The sequence below is a fragment of the Arachis ipaensis genome, chromosome B04 (assembly GCF_000816755.2).
Source record: "Arachis ipaensis cultivar K30076 chromosome B04, Araip1.1, whole genome shotgun sequence".
Lineage (NCBI taxonomy): Eukaryota > Viridiplantae > Streptophyta > Magnoliopsida > Fabales > Fabaceae > Arachis > Arachis ipaensis.
The window spans coordinates 56,730,258-56,744,640 of NC_029788.2; the positions used below are offsets into that span (position 1 = coordinate 56,730,258).

Sequence of the window (14,383 nt, forward strand, 5' to 3'; positions counted from 1 at the left end):
AAATTGAGTTATCATTTTTACTTTTAAATTTTTATTATTTAAATTTATATTTTTATGATAATTTTAACTATTTACTTAATTACTACTGAATCAACAGTTTAACTAGTCACAGCTTTAGTCACGCACCGGTTAAACTATTAATCAGTAATCCACTAGTATTCATTACCAATTTGATTTTAATAACTATGGTTGTGACATGTGAGTTCATTTGCGTTCTTTTAGCGTGTCTTTGTCCGGTTGTCATCAACAATATTTATTCTTTGCGGTGCTAATGTACTTCGCATAGTCTTAATACAGCTTGGAGGACACAGCACTCTAATGTGATTTTAGAGTTAGCTGGTTAGATTCTCTTCAGTGCTCTACTCACCCGTTTGGGGGTCTTTCACAGTTTATTAAACAAGTGCTGGGCAGGTTGTTAACCGTTGTATTGTGAGAGTAACCATGTCAAGATTGTTTGGTTAGGTAAGAAATAAAAAGGGCATTTATTAAAATCAAACGAACAACTTTGTAACATAATTTTAATTTTGTTGCTTTAATACATTTAATATTTTTATACTCTGAAGCATTTAAAACTAGTAAATAAATCCTGCCTATAGCACATTTCTCACTTCTATATAATACGGGGGACGAAGGCAAGGAACTAAAATGTTACAAATACGTTACAAGTTGATCCTCCAGAATATTTTGTCAGCTAAGTCTTTAGCGCTCTTCAATCTGACAAGGGAAACACGAGAAATGATTTCCAGTCAGGCAAAAAAAAATCTCTAAACAAAATGGATAGCAACGGTACATACTTTATAGAAAGCCAAAATAGATGAAGAGGAAACATGATGAGTGGTTGATTGTTAAATGTTGTTAATCATGTATGCTTAGACTTGAGAGTGATAATACATACTTGTAAAACACTAAGCTGGCTTCAGTCCGGAGTTCAAAATTTTAAACTAATGGCCGAGGCGCATGGGCAGCTAAAACTCAGACAAGATCAATCTTTTCGTATATACCAAGCCACCAAATCTTGAACCTTTCAAAATTGAATTTAGGTCAGCTCAGTTGTATCCTCATTATATAACTCCTCTTCTATGCAACATAAATGAACTTATCATGAGGCAATTCCCCAAAGAGAACTATACTAGAGAGACACAAGTTTAACCATCATATTATAAGCACACATAATAATAAAATTAGTTGGAGCCAGAATAAGCGACTGTATTACTGGAGAAAAAAAAAAGGGTTTCCATCTTGTAAATTTGAGTCGTTAAATGTGTGTCCCATAACCTCTTTCCAACAAACAAAAGAGAAGGTGCAAGTAAACAGAAAACAACGCACTGAACAGTAAGGTTCATATTCTAAAACCAAATTAGACCTCAAGTTAACCCAGTTTTCCAACCTTCATATTAATTTTTCCTGCTGTTCAATTAATGTAGATGTTATTGCTATTTTAGAGTGTAAGAAAGTTTACATACATTAAGCAAAAATATGCTGCAGAGATCACTTTCTTTTAACATCTATGAACATTGCTCGAGTCCAGTGCTCAACATCTTCACTTTGTGATGGTGGCGGAGGAAATTTGGGATGCTCTATTATATCCCATCCTTCAATTTCACTTTTATCATCAGATAAATCGGTGGCATAAAGAAAACTGGCACCAGAACTTGGCATATAATTTTCAATTCTCTGCAAAAGATGAGACAATTATAAAGACGAATTGAAGTCAATAAGTTATTGAATTCATGTGCGATGAAACTATATAAGGTCATCCAGTCGTGAAAATCAAAAATAAAAAAATAGAATAACAAAAGGCAAATACCAAGTTATTCAATCCAGCCTACTGATCATCAGTATATACAAGTAGAAACTAGGTATTCATGACTATTAACTTCACCGACAGGGACCCTATTCCATTTCCACATACTCCACCATATACCAAAATGGAATCAAATAAAAAATGCATGCAAATATAATCACTCCTCCCCTAGGATGGCTTGAAAGAGCAAAAGAGAGAAGACATGCAAAAACTGAACCCCAGTGGGAGTCGGAAATAAATCAACCAATGTGCTATGTTAGCCATGGAGAAGAGCAAAGTTATAGCTAACAATAGTCTACTTTATATAAATAGAGAGAGTATGTATATCCACAAAATAAATAGGCAAATCTCTAACACAGCTTTGCTACTTGGACAATAAATCTGAAATAACAAAAAGCTACAGTGAAGTGACCAAATATAGTTTAGAAGAATAAAAATTAGGAGGAAATCTTTCATAACAATCTTACACTCCTACTCCTACTCAAGCAATTCTCTTAAAACCCACAATACAAAAAGCTTCTAGTTTCAGCAATTCATGAATTAGAGGCACCGAACGCCACAAGTTAATATTTTACCATCGGGGGCACAGAATGAGTACTTTCCAGCCTCTATGCTGTCTAAATTCTATACAGGATGATACAGCAAACTTTTGGAGAACAACAAAATCGTAGTGAGCAAAACCATGAGTTTAACCTTGACAAAAGATTTAAAAAATCCGGAGCTCTTAAAGAAGCTATTATGTACAATGATTGTTCTTCAGAAATTACAAAAACCGAATTATATTTTTGTTTTGCATTTCTGAACATCAAGATTCAAGGGGAAAGGAAGGCAGATACACAAAAGTAAGAGTCAAGTATATTTAATAAAGTCAAGTATATTTCTTAAATGCATCATATCAGAACTAACAGAGGAGCTAGATATAGAATCTATTGCTCAATATTTTGTCCAAATAACTGTTATATTAAGACTAATATTAAAATTTAATAACCTTTTATTTTTATAGAATGCAGATTGCAATGAATTTATTATTAAGATGGATGCCACAGTGATGCACTCTATTGATATAATTAGTCAACTCTCAAATAAATACTCTTCAATTTTAGAATATGGCTAATTTGCAAATAATAATGAACATTTTTGCCATATGTATATAGACATAGTGGTCATAAAATTATACATTCATATAACAAACAAATATGACATACCTAGAGCGAGCCATTTTTAAGGAAAAAACAGATCGAACTTCCTTTGTTGATGAAAGCGTAGCCAATAATTTGGCAAGTGCTTCAAAAGTAGATGCCTCAGAAGGAACATCCAGACTTAACGAGTTGTAACAGTAAGCTGTGATGCATGCTACACTTTTCTTCAGAAGTGAAATCCCTTTCTGCAAATCTTTGTGTGTCTGAACAGTATGTGAAGCTGCTAAAGAATAATTAAAGCTACTACTCCCAGATGAATCCAGGTAAGGCCTCCTCTCAGATTCTATCGAGGCAACACCAAAATTGCATGAGCTTCTATCAGTCCACGAGGTTTCTCCACTAGCTGAGCAATACGTTTGGCGAGGTATAAAAAGGGGATATTCATTACTGTAAATGAAGCATTTCAGGTCAAAGAACTTGTTAATTTCAGATAAACCATGACAAGTACATAGTAAGCCAAACTACCTCCTCGAAGATGGACGTGCATCCCAATAAGAATCTCGTTGCCATATTCGAGAGCAAGAACCCTGAGATGAAGTAAACACAAGCATTACACATTTACAGCGTTGTGTTCCCCATTGGAGAAGTACAAAATCATGATAGCAACACTGACAGAATGGCGCCATCACCACATATTATGAACGCCAAATATAGATGAAACATAAAAACTGGAGGAGAGAAGACTAAAGTAGAAGCTAGCAATGAAAAAAAGCTTTAAATCAAACTATGCATAAATTAAAACTCAGTAATATCAATATTATGAACTATGAAAACAGCTTAAACTAGATGTTGATTCATTTAAGAAAACATTGAAAAACTCTACCAATGTTTTCAATAACTTCTTTCTCCAATTTGCTAACCACAACTTTGCTATAATAGTTATTGCTGGTATTTATTCTCTTTCTCTAAGCTCCAGTCAGACATAGCAAGGTGAAATAAAAAAATATATTACATGGATCAAAATCAACAAAAACCTGTTACATACCCAAATATGGCTGCAGGGGTGAGAGTAGAAGCTTCTAAGACTAAGAGAGGAACGATTATGTCATTACCTTTTCATTATAGCAGGAAGAGAAACGTAGAGGATAAAAAGGGGAATAATAAAAATGGGTATATTCTTGTAATTAACGTGCCACCTAGCACTAGTAGTGGGAGAGGCGTGAAAGAATGTCTAGGGAGTGATCCTATCTGATTTGGTTGTCGGTGTAGGGGGTATTATCAGCAGTAACAGAATGAGGAAGAGGGTAGGAATTAAGAGAATAGAATAGAAAGGCTTAGGAGAGAGGCTGGCTCTCCAAATTCTCAGCCAAGCACCTCTATATCGGTCTTGTTTCTTTTCTGCAGTTTTTCTTCATAATTCAATAACACAAAGGAGTGTGATCATCCTGATTCACCGCTTCTCTTTCTATTTGGTTCTGTTGAAGAGGTTCCAACTTGGTGCCAATGCGAATCCGATGGTCCTCTTCTAACAGTGAGACAGACGGGGACGGTGGCCCAATATTGCCGACAATTTGAGCTGGCAGCCAGAACACAGCGTTGTCTGGGGCACGAGGCACTTGTGCATTTTCTTAAATGGGTTGAAGTAGGGGGTAAGGGTGGAGATGGCTATCTCCGACTTTGCAAACCTACAAGAGCTGATGGATTGTGCAACAGTGATGGAACATCACAACAAAACATGGCATGATGCTGGAATGATTTTTGGTGGAAGAAGGGTGGATTCAGGGGTTAGGGGGAGTGGGTTTGTTGCGGGTCGGAGCTACAATTGGAACCAGCAAGACCCAAATGTCCAAACGAGTAATGGAGTCCGAAGTTGAGGAGTGGCCAAGTCCAATGTGGGCCCAAACATTACTTCCACTTCTGTGAATACTGTGGGGGTCAGTAGTGGGTCAAATGGGCCAAAACAGCAATGAGTGAGGAGATTGTCTCGGGGAAAATGGGCTCATAGGCAAAGGAAGGGCTTATGTTTTAAGTATGGAAAGAAATGGGAGCAAGACAATGTTTGCCAAATGAAAAATTTTCAAATTATTTTGATGGGCCAGGAAGAGGAGGAAGAACCTAAAGATAAAGCTGTGGGCCTTGTGGAGCAAGGAATTGAGGCCGAACCATTAGAACTCCAGCTTTCATCCTACACTTTTTGGGGCCTAACTACACATAAGACCTTTAAGGTGCAAGGTGAGAAGATGGGCCAGAGAGTTATATAGTTTTAATTGATCCAAGGGCTTCTACCAATTCCATTGCTACTAAGGTGGTGAAAAGGTTGGGCTTACCAGTGCTAGGGCTCAAGAAATTCAGGGTGGAAGTAGGAAACAGTGCATTCGAAAGTGAGAATGGCGTGCAACTGGAGTGGAATTGAAGATTCAAGGAGTCACCTATTCGTCACTCTTACTTCTTGATTGAGCTGGGCAACACTAAAGTGGTGCTAGGCGCTGGATTGGTGGCCAATTTAGGGCAGTTTTAGGGGGACTACAATGCCATGGTTCTTTGCTGGGAAGAGGGAGGTCAGAAACAACAAATTACAGGAGACCCCTCACTGTCCAAGCAGCGAGCTTCATAGAAGCCTACAGTATAGTCACTGAAAAATGAGGAGGAACGGTATGTTATCACACCCGTGCTGGCGGATTCGAAGGGGGCAGCAAAGACAGACATTAGCCCGCCATTTAATGAGCTGCTGCAGCAATTCAAAGACCACTTCGTGGTTCTAGCAGGACTCCCCCCTCAGTGTGACCAAGATCATGCGATTATATTCAAAGGCGCTGAAATTCCCAGAATCAGACCCTATAGGTACCCTCATTACCAGAAGGTTGAAATTGAAAAAAGTGATGTTACAATTGGGAGTAATCAACCCAGCACCAGCCCTTTCTCTAGTCCTGTGATTTTAGATAAAAAGAAGGATGGGGATGGCATTTTTGTGTTGACTACAGGGCTCTCAACAGAATAACATTGGCTAATAAATTCCCAATTCCTATTATAGATGAATTATTGGATGAGCTGGGGATGCTCAGGTATTTTCAAAATTGGATTTGAAATCAGGGTACTATCAGATCCGAGTGAAGGAGCAAGATGTTCATAAAACTACTTTTCGGACACACGAGGGGCACTACGAGTTTCTGGTGATGCCCTTCGGATTAACCAATGCTCCATCGACCTTTTAAGCCCTCGTGAATCATATACTTCGACCCTATTTGAGGAAGTTTATCTTGGTTTTTTTTAATGACATATTGGTGTACAGCAGTGATTGGGAGGTACATTTGGGGCACCTAACGACTGTCTTTGAAGTTGAGGGATAGTCGGTTGTGCTTGAATCAAAAGAAGTGCAGTTTTGCTCAAGAGCGAATTGAGTATCTGGGACACATCGTTTCTGCAGCTGGGGCGGAAGCCGATCCAAGAAAGGTGCAGGATATGCTTGATTGGCTGCCTCCTAAGGACCTCAGAGGCCTCCGGGGGTTCCTAGGCTTGATGGGATACTACCGACGATTTGTACAAAATTACAGCAAGATAGCCTGGCCACTTACTCAGTTGTTGAAAAAGGATAATTTCAAGTGGAATGGTGAGGCTCAAGAGGCTTTTGAAGAATTGAGATTGGCCATGTCTACAATTCCAATGCTGGCAGTCCTTTCATTTTCAAAGCCTTTTGCTTTGGAGACAGATAGGGGTGGCAAAACGGGTCGAGTCCGTCGGGCCGATCCGCTAAACCCGCTAAAAAGGCGGGTCGGGCTAGGATTTGGAACCCGCCAAATTAAAAAAACCCGCCAAACCCGCACCGCCAAATTGGCGGGTTTTGGCGGGGCGCCTAGAGACAGATGCCTCTGGAAAAGGAGTTGGAGCAGTGTTGCTCCAGGAGGGGAGGCCTATTGCATACATGAGCTAGAAATTGTCGGACAGAGCACAAGCCAAATCTGTTTATGAACGGGAACTCATGGCGATTGTGCTGGCAGTACAGAGGTGGAGACATTACCTTTCGGGGCAGCACTTCCCAATGTACACAGACCAAAAGAGCCTCAAATTCTTGTTAGACCAGCTAATAGGCGGAGAAAAGCAGCAGCGATGGATGACGAAACTACTGGGGTATGATTTCGAAATTAAATACAAAGAAGGTAGCAAAAATAAGGTGGCTGATGCTCTCTCAAGAAAATTTCAGCTCTCTTCCTTATCTATGCCTCAGGCGGCAGAATGGGGAGAATTAGGGGATTAAGTTCAGGTTGATGAGAAGTTGCAAGAAATTATTCTAAGGCTGCTAGGAGGAGTTGAGGCTGCAAAGGGGTATGAGTTGGAGCAAGGGCGGCTGCTGTATAAAGGTAGGTTAGTGATATCTAAGAATTCCAAGTGCATTCCTAAAATTTTACATGAGTTCCATGATTACAAAATTGGAGGGCACTCAGTGTATTTTAAAACATATAAGAGGATAGCTGGATGAAAAATGGCAAGGCAGTAGGACCTGATAATATCCCGATTGAGGTTTGAAAGGGCTTTGGAGAAAAAGGCATCAACTGGTTAACCAAGCTTTTTAATGAGATTTTAAGATCAAAAAAGATGCCTGATGAGTGAAGAAAGAGCACCTTGGTAGCTATCTACAAGAATAAGAGGGATATACAAAGTTGCGAAAACTATAGAGGAATCAAGCTTATGAGTCATACCATGAAGTTATGGAAAATGGTGATAGAACGGAGGTTGAGAAAAGAGACACAAGTAACAGAGAACCAATTTGGATTTATGCCAGGCAGATCTACCACGGAAGCAATATACTTTTTAGAAGGATGATGGAGAGGTATCGTAGTAATAAAAAGGATCTACATATGGTGTTTATTGATTTGGAAAAAGCATATGATAAGGTACCAAAAGAGGTCTTATGAAAGGTTTTAGAAAAGAGGATAGTAAGGATACTGCATATATTCGTGCAATTAAAGACATGTATGATAGGGTCACAACTAGTGTGACAGAAGAATTTCCTATTGGTATAGGATTACACCAGGGATCATCCTTAAATCCATACCTTTTCACATTAGTCTTGGAAGTACTCACAGAGCACATCCAAGAGCCTGTGCCATGGTGCATGCTTTTTGCTGATAATATCGTCCTTATGGGAGAGTCGAGAGAAGACCTAAATAAGAAGTTGGACTTATGGAGAGAAGCTCTAGAAGTGTATGGTCTGCGCATAAGCCGTAGCAAGACGGAATATATGGAATGTAAGTCCTACGAAAAGTTAAAAGTTTTAAGTATCTTAAGTGCATCATACAGGATAATAGAGAGATTGAACAGGATATAAATCATAAGATCCAAGCAGGTTGGTCAAAATGGCAGAGTGCATCTGGTTTTATAGACGACAAAAAAGTGCCTTTAAAACTTAAAGGTAAATTCTATCGCACCGCTATAAGACCGGCTATGCTTTATGGTACGGAGTGTTGGGCGGCCAAAAGGGAGTACGAACATAAGTTGAGTGTGGCTGAGATGAAAATGTTGAGATGGATGAGTGATCATACGCGATTGGATAAAATAAGAAACGAAGATATAAAGGAGAGAGTTGGAGTAGCACCCATTGTGAAAAAGATGGTTGATATCAGGTGGTTTGGACATGTGAGAAGAAGACCGATAAAACACCCAATCAGGAGGGTGGATGAGATGGAAAATGGACAAGGGACGAAAGATAGAGAAAGACCTAAAAGGACCATCCATGAGGTGGTCAAACAAGATCTACATGTAAACAGTCTCTCTGTAGATATGATACATGACAGAGCACAATAACGTCGTTTGATTCACGTAACCGACCTCACCTAGTGGGACAATACTTTGTTGTTGTTGTAAGAGGATAGCTGGAGTGTTGTATTAGGAGAGAATAAACAAGGCTATCATGGAGTATGTGTGCCAACGTGAAGTGTGCCAGAGAAATAAACATCTACCTTGCCTCAAGTGAGACTGTTGCAACCGTTACCCATACCGGAGAATGTTTGGGCGGATGTTACGATGGACTTCATTGGGGGACTCCCGAAGGCAGTAGTAAAGGACACCATAATGGTAATGGTAAATTGCATGCCTAAGTATGGCCACTTCTTTTTGATTTCGCAGCTAAAGAGGTTGCTGACATTTTCATCAAGGGCATTGTTACCTTGCATGGTTTCCCTGCCTCCATTGTTTCGGATCGAGATCGTCTTTTCATAAGTGCTTTCTGGTCCGAGTTATTCTGAGCTGCACAGACCTCACTCAAGATTAACTCCGCCTACCACCCAAAGACAGACGTTCAAAGTGAAGCTGTAAACAAGTGCGTGGAGACATATCTCCGCTGTTTTGCTGGGACTAAATCAACTCAATGGCCTAAATGGCTCCATTGAGCTGAATTCTGGTATAATACGAACTATCATGGATCAATCCCAATGACTCCTTTCAAGGCCTTGTATGGGTGAGACTCTCTGGTTTTATTGCGAGGAGGTGGCGAAGTGCCTTGTATGGGCGAGATTCTCTGGTTTTATTGCGAGGAGGTGGCGAAGCAACGGTGGAGGCAATTAAGGTGCTGATGAAAGAGAGGAATCAGAGGCTTGACAAATCGAAGTAACATTTGGGTAGAGCTCAGAGTCACATGAAGCAATAAGTAGATAAGAAGTACAGAGAAGTAGTTTTTGCAGTGGGGGATAAGGTGTTTCTTAAAGTCTAGCTGTATCGAATGGTGTCTTTGACCAAGCATAGCAATCAGAAATTGAGTGCTCGTTACTATGGTCCATTTGAGGTGCTCGAACGAATAGTTTTTAAGGTCACTTATAGGCTGCAGCTACCCCCTGAATCAAGGATCCACTGCTCAAGAAGATTGTGAAGGCTGATACGCCAACCCAACCTTTGCCCATGGCCTTAAATGAGGAGCTCGAATTGAAGGCTGAACCGGGGGAAGTGTTGGCGGTTAGGGAGAGGGAGCGCAGGCTGCTGGAGGTTTTAATAAAATGGAAAGACCTGCCTGAATTTGAGAACTTGTGGGAGGTTGCCTCCGAAATTCAAGAAGCCTTTCCCTCTTTCCACCTTGAGGACAAGGTGCAACTTCAAGGGGAGGTTATTATTACATACCCAAATATGGCTATAGGGGTGAGAGTAGAAGCTTCTAAGACTGACAGAGGAAAGATTCTACCATTACCTTTTCATTACAGCAGGAAAGGAATGTAGAGGGTAAAAAGGGGAACAATAAAAACGGGGATACTCTTGTAATTAATGTGCCACCTGGCATTAGTAGTGGGAGAGGCATGAAAAAATGTCAGGGGAGTGATCCTAACTGATTTGGTTGTGGGTGTAGAGAGTATTATTAGTAGTAACATAATGAGGAGGAAAGGAATTAAGAAAAGAGAATAGGAAGGCTTAGGAGAGAGGCTAACTCTCCAAATTCTCAGCCAAGCACCTCTATATTGGTCTTGTTTCTTTTCTGCAGTTTTTCTTCATAATTCAATAATATTAAGGGAGTGTAATCATCGTGATTCATCCCTTCTCTTTGTATTTGGTTGTGTGTGTGTAAATTATTTTTCTCAGGTACCAGTTGTTACAAAACCATTGCCACATGAACACACTATCAGCAAGAAACTCAACAATTCTGGAAATATTACATTCTTATATGGATAGCACATCATAACGAACTCCCAAATGTTTTCAATGATTAATGAACACATTTAGGAAAATATAATCTTCAAAGTAAACTTAATCCATTGCTTGGACACTAAACCAATGCTTACCGCAAAACCTGAGTTGTGAAGTGCTGGGGCAGCCAAATTGTGAACAACAAGATCTAAAAGTTGTACAATGTATCTGCTTCCAAGAAAAAAGAAAGAAATAGTAACTTATATATGTACATATGCAATACGAATATTCAGGAAAAATCTAATTTATGTAAAAACAAGGATTCTAGAACACCGGAGGAGGTACTTGAAAGAAATATAGTAACTTATATATGTACTTATCAAGTATCAACCTATATAAGTATAGTTTTCTATAAGGATGAAAGCGATCCATGAAACTCCAAAAGTCCAGAACCTGGAAAAAATGCATTATCCATGCAAATAAAATCTCACTAGGCAAAAAAGCTTACCCCAAAGAAGCTGAAAGCTCTTCTGATGGAACAGAGTGTGGATCAAGTGCTCTTGGTAGGCGTGCAGTGCAAATTTGATCATATTGACCACTAGAGCCATCCCTTCTCTCTCCCTCTATCACTACCTGGCAGCAGGACATGAGCACCACAGTTGTGTAATTAAGAACAGATTTCCTTATCAGAAGAGCAATTCAGTATCAATATCACACATCCTGTAGTCTTCAGAAATGTAGACTATTACTTTGGACAGAAAAGGGAAACAGTTTGTTCATGTTTCTCCTATGAAGAGCTTTACTATTCTCAACTTTTAAGCACAGCAAAAAGAACTTTCTAGCATAGTAGTATCAATTACATTTCTTTGGCCAAAATAAGTACATCTAAAAGAGAAAAAAATACCTCAAAGTATACTTGGTGATGGATAAAGTAAAACCCCTGATGATATCTTGGATACTATCATCAGGGTATTGAAACTCTTTACAGTCCTCAGTAAAAGGATAATACATAAATTTACTATTCCCTTTAAGTTTATTCATCACACCAAAGCCCAACCACAACAACTTGTCCTTGTCCCATTAGGTGGGCCCATCTAACCAAAGGCCAACCATATTTTAAAAAAAGACACAAAAAAAAGATGATTGCATTCCAGTCCCATATCTGTTTCCTTTTCCTTTGGAAGTCACTTCAAATCCAACATCACATTTAGATAAATATGGAAAGGATATTATTCTCTCAATGATACTGCCAGAAAAGAATTCATGGTAGTATCATAATTCATACTTCATAACCATATATTCTAACTACTAAAGAATTTTCTATAGTCCAAAATGGACAGAAAATGTTTATGCATCTCAAAAATTTAGATAACTTTGTCCCGTCTAGTGTAAGCAATTTTCCAATGCAGCCATGGATAGAAAAAAACAACCATAACAAATTATTTAGAAAGCATTAAACCTCTAATGAGTAAATAACCTTGTTTATGATAATGCTCATGAACTCTGAAAAGTAACAGAGTGAATTTGCAATGTTTCCAAAAACAAGAGTGAGCTACCAAACCCATTATCTATTACAATGCAGAAACAAGACAAATCTTATCACAGAAAGACTTGGTTGAATTTACTGTCGAGAGTTTCAGACACATCTGTAGGGTAAAATGGGAGTGAGAAAAATCTGAAGCATATCCCAGTGTTCACATTCCATAAGGAGAAAGATATTATTTCTATCTTTTCTATCTCTTTTGTTGACAGAAAATTCATTAAAAAAATAGAGTACCACAAAGGGAAGACAAAAATGAAAGCAAGAAAACAAGAGCAGATATAAATAACAAAAGCCCTAGTCAGCACAACTTCCACGAAGAATGCGCACATCCCACTGAAAGACTAACTTCATAAATCACATATTGCCATAGATTTACCGTACCCGTCGTTGAGGAAACAACTTGCATATCTGTTTAATGACCACAGTCTGTTTATGAAGACGTTCGGAGGTAATTGCCACCTGCAACATAGAAGCTCATAATAAACTATAATTTCCTAGACAACAAAAGATACGCCAATATGCAGTTCAGAAAAAGGGCACCAAAGGAACATAAGTACCAGTTTGAAGTTTTTATTTCTTGTTTCCATGTTTCATGATTTTATAAAGAAAATAGTGGAGCATTGGAACAAGATTTTTTTTCTCATTATTCCTTAAAACATCATGAAAATAGGAAACAAATTAAAAACATGCTAGAATTTTTTGTAACTAAAATTGAAAAACAACAAAAAACAACAGAAAAAATAATGACACATGATTGAACACTAAAACAATTGTCTTAAACATACAATTGCCTAATTTCTTAATGTATGTACAACAGTCTGTATTAACATTAACAGATATATACACAAGCATTCATAATTTTCTTAAGTAACATAAACAAGTGGTGCTCACATGCCCTAAGCTCTGGGTGCATATAAGATTAGGGTAGAACTTCTCCAGTTGTTCCACCCGATTCTTTTCCAACTGCAAAAGAAAAAATAAATCATCCAGCATCTTCATATACATGCAAATTTAACAACATTAGCAACCACTGTGAGTATGAAACCATAGAAAACAGCATCCAAAATACCGTCGAAAATGCAGACTCAAGCACTCCATATTTATGTTTGAGACCAGTGGACATAGTCTCTATCTTTGCTCTTCCTGTTCAGTTACCCATCACTCAGGAAAATTCGCATTGCTAGAAATCCATTTTGAAATACTAAGGTTACCTTGAGCAACTTGTTCTTTACTGTGACTGAGCTTTTCCCTCAACCGTGCAAGCTTCTCATGTTGAAGCTCTCTCCAATTTGTCTGATCATCCGCTTTTCCCTTGTAAACAACATCAGCAAAAGTATTATTCTAACTGAACAACACATCCCAGTGTACAAGCAAAAACATAAATTTGTATCGTTTTCCCATATAAAATGAGTGCTAGACGCTACTCATTTCAACCTCTACTCATCTTTCAGGTTCATATCAAATATCATGTTCAAGTTAAAAGATTATCAAAGCAAGAATCTCAAACCTTGCGGACAAGAACTTCGCTCAATTTCGAGTACAACGAATCCCAACGGTCTTTAAGTGAATTCAACGATGCACTATAATCATTCAACCTATACCACATCCAAAACAACCAAAATTTAATAGTCAAATTAAATCAAATTAGCGAATTTCACAAGAAACGTTTCTTAAGTTCGTGCTCAAAAAACAGGAATTGCAATATTAATTGAAACATACGTACCTGTAATTGACACAATTGGAGCAAATCGAAGCTAGATTCGAATTCTCGCAAATCGCACAGCAACTAGTCTTTCTCGTCATCGCCAACTTCTTCACGAGAAGGAACGATGTATCGTTCGTTGATCACGCGAGTTGCCGAAGCGAAACTGGGATTTTGTGTTGATTGGGGTCAAATACCTGTGTCTAAATCGCGTTAATTGGAATGAGGAAGGTGAACCAAGGTGAGTTGGGGAAGAATTGAAAGAAACTGAAGCTCTGAAAACCCTAACTAACGCGACGGAGGAAGTAAACGTTACGAACCCAGCCGTCGCATGTCATACTGTCCAATTCTCGTCTTCGAATTTTTTTTTGTGACTAAAATTTGGAAAGATAAGAGACTCGAATTCGCAATCTTTTTAATTTAGTATGGGAAGTCTATGTCATTTGAGCTATTATTCATTGGCCTTTGAATTTAAACGCATAGTTCTGATTCTGATTTTATTCGGCGTTACTGTGATCTAATCCAATGTCCTGAAAACCGTGAACTCTCAATTTTTTATTAGCTTTTTTTCCTACTAAATCAAAATATTATTC

General features: G+C 38.5%; 1 protein-coding gene across 1 annotated transcript; it reads right to left on the reverse strand.

Annotated features, from left to right (window-relative positions):
- On the reverse strand, positions 462 to 14,114 carry LOC107636497. Its single transcript, XM_016340001.2, has 14 exons — positions 13,812 to 14,114; positions 13,596 to 13,683; positions 13,300 to 13,399; positions 13,158 to 13,231; positions 12,980 to 13,051; positions 12,470 to 12,547; positions 11,054 to 11,178; positions 10,701 to 10,773; positions 3,469 to 3,530; positions 2,997 to 3,390; positions 2,380 to 2,412; positions 1,464 to 1,674; positions 896 to 1,021; positions 462 to 714 (listed from the first exon to the last, which is right to left on the reverse strand). The coding sequence occupies exons 1-12, from the start codon at positions 13,889 to 13,891 to the stop codon at positions 1,489 to 1,491; spliced, it is 1,365 nt and encodes a 454-aa protein (XP_016195487.1). The 5' UTR covers positions 13,892 to 14,114; the 3' UTR covers positions 462 to 714; positions 896 to 1,021; positions 1,464 to 1,488.

What these genes read in the sequence shown, in the direction of transcription:
- LOC107636497 (XM_016340001.2), bottom strand. Translation starts at nt 13,891, where the DNA reads ATGACGAGAAAGACTAGTTGCTGTGCGATTTGCGAGAATTCGAATCTA. An exon ending in TCCAATTGTGTCAATTACAG is followed by an intron (nt 13,684 to 13,811) that starts GTACGTATGTTT and finishes GATGTGGTATAG; the next exon opens with GTTGAATGATTATAGTGCAT. An exon ending in AGTTGTTTCCTCAACGACGG is followed by an intron (nt 11,179 to 12,469) that starts GTACGGTAAATC and finishes TCCTGCTGCCAG; the next exon opens with GTAGTGATAGAGGGAGAGAG.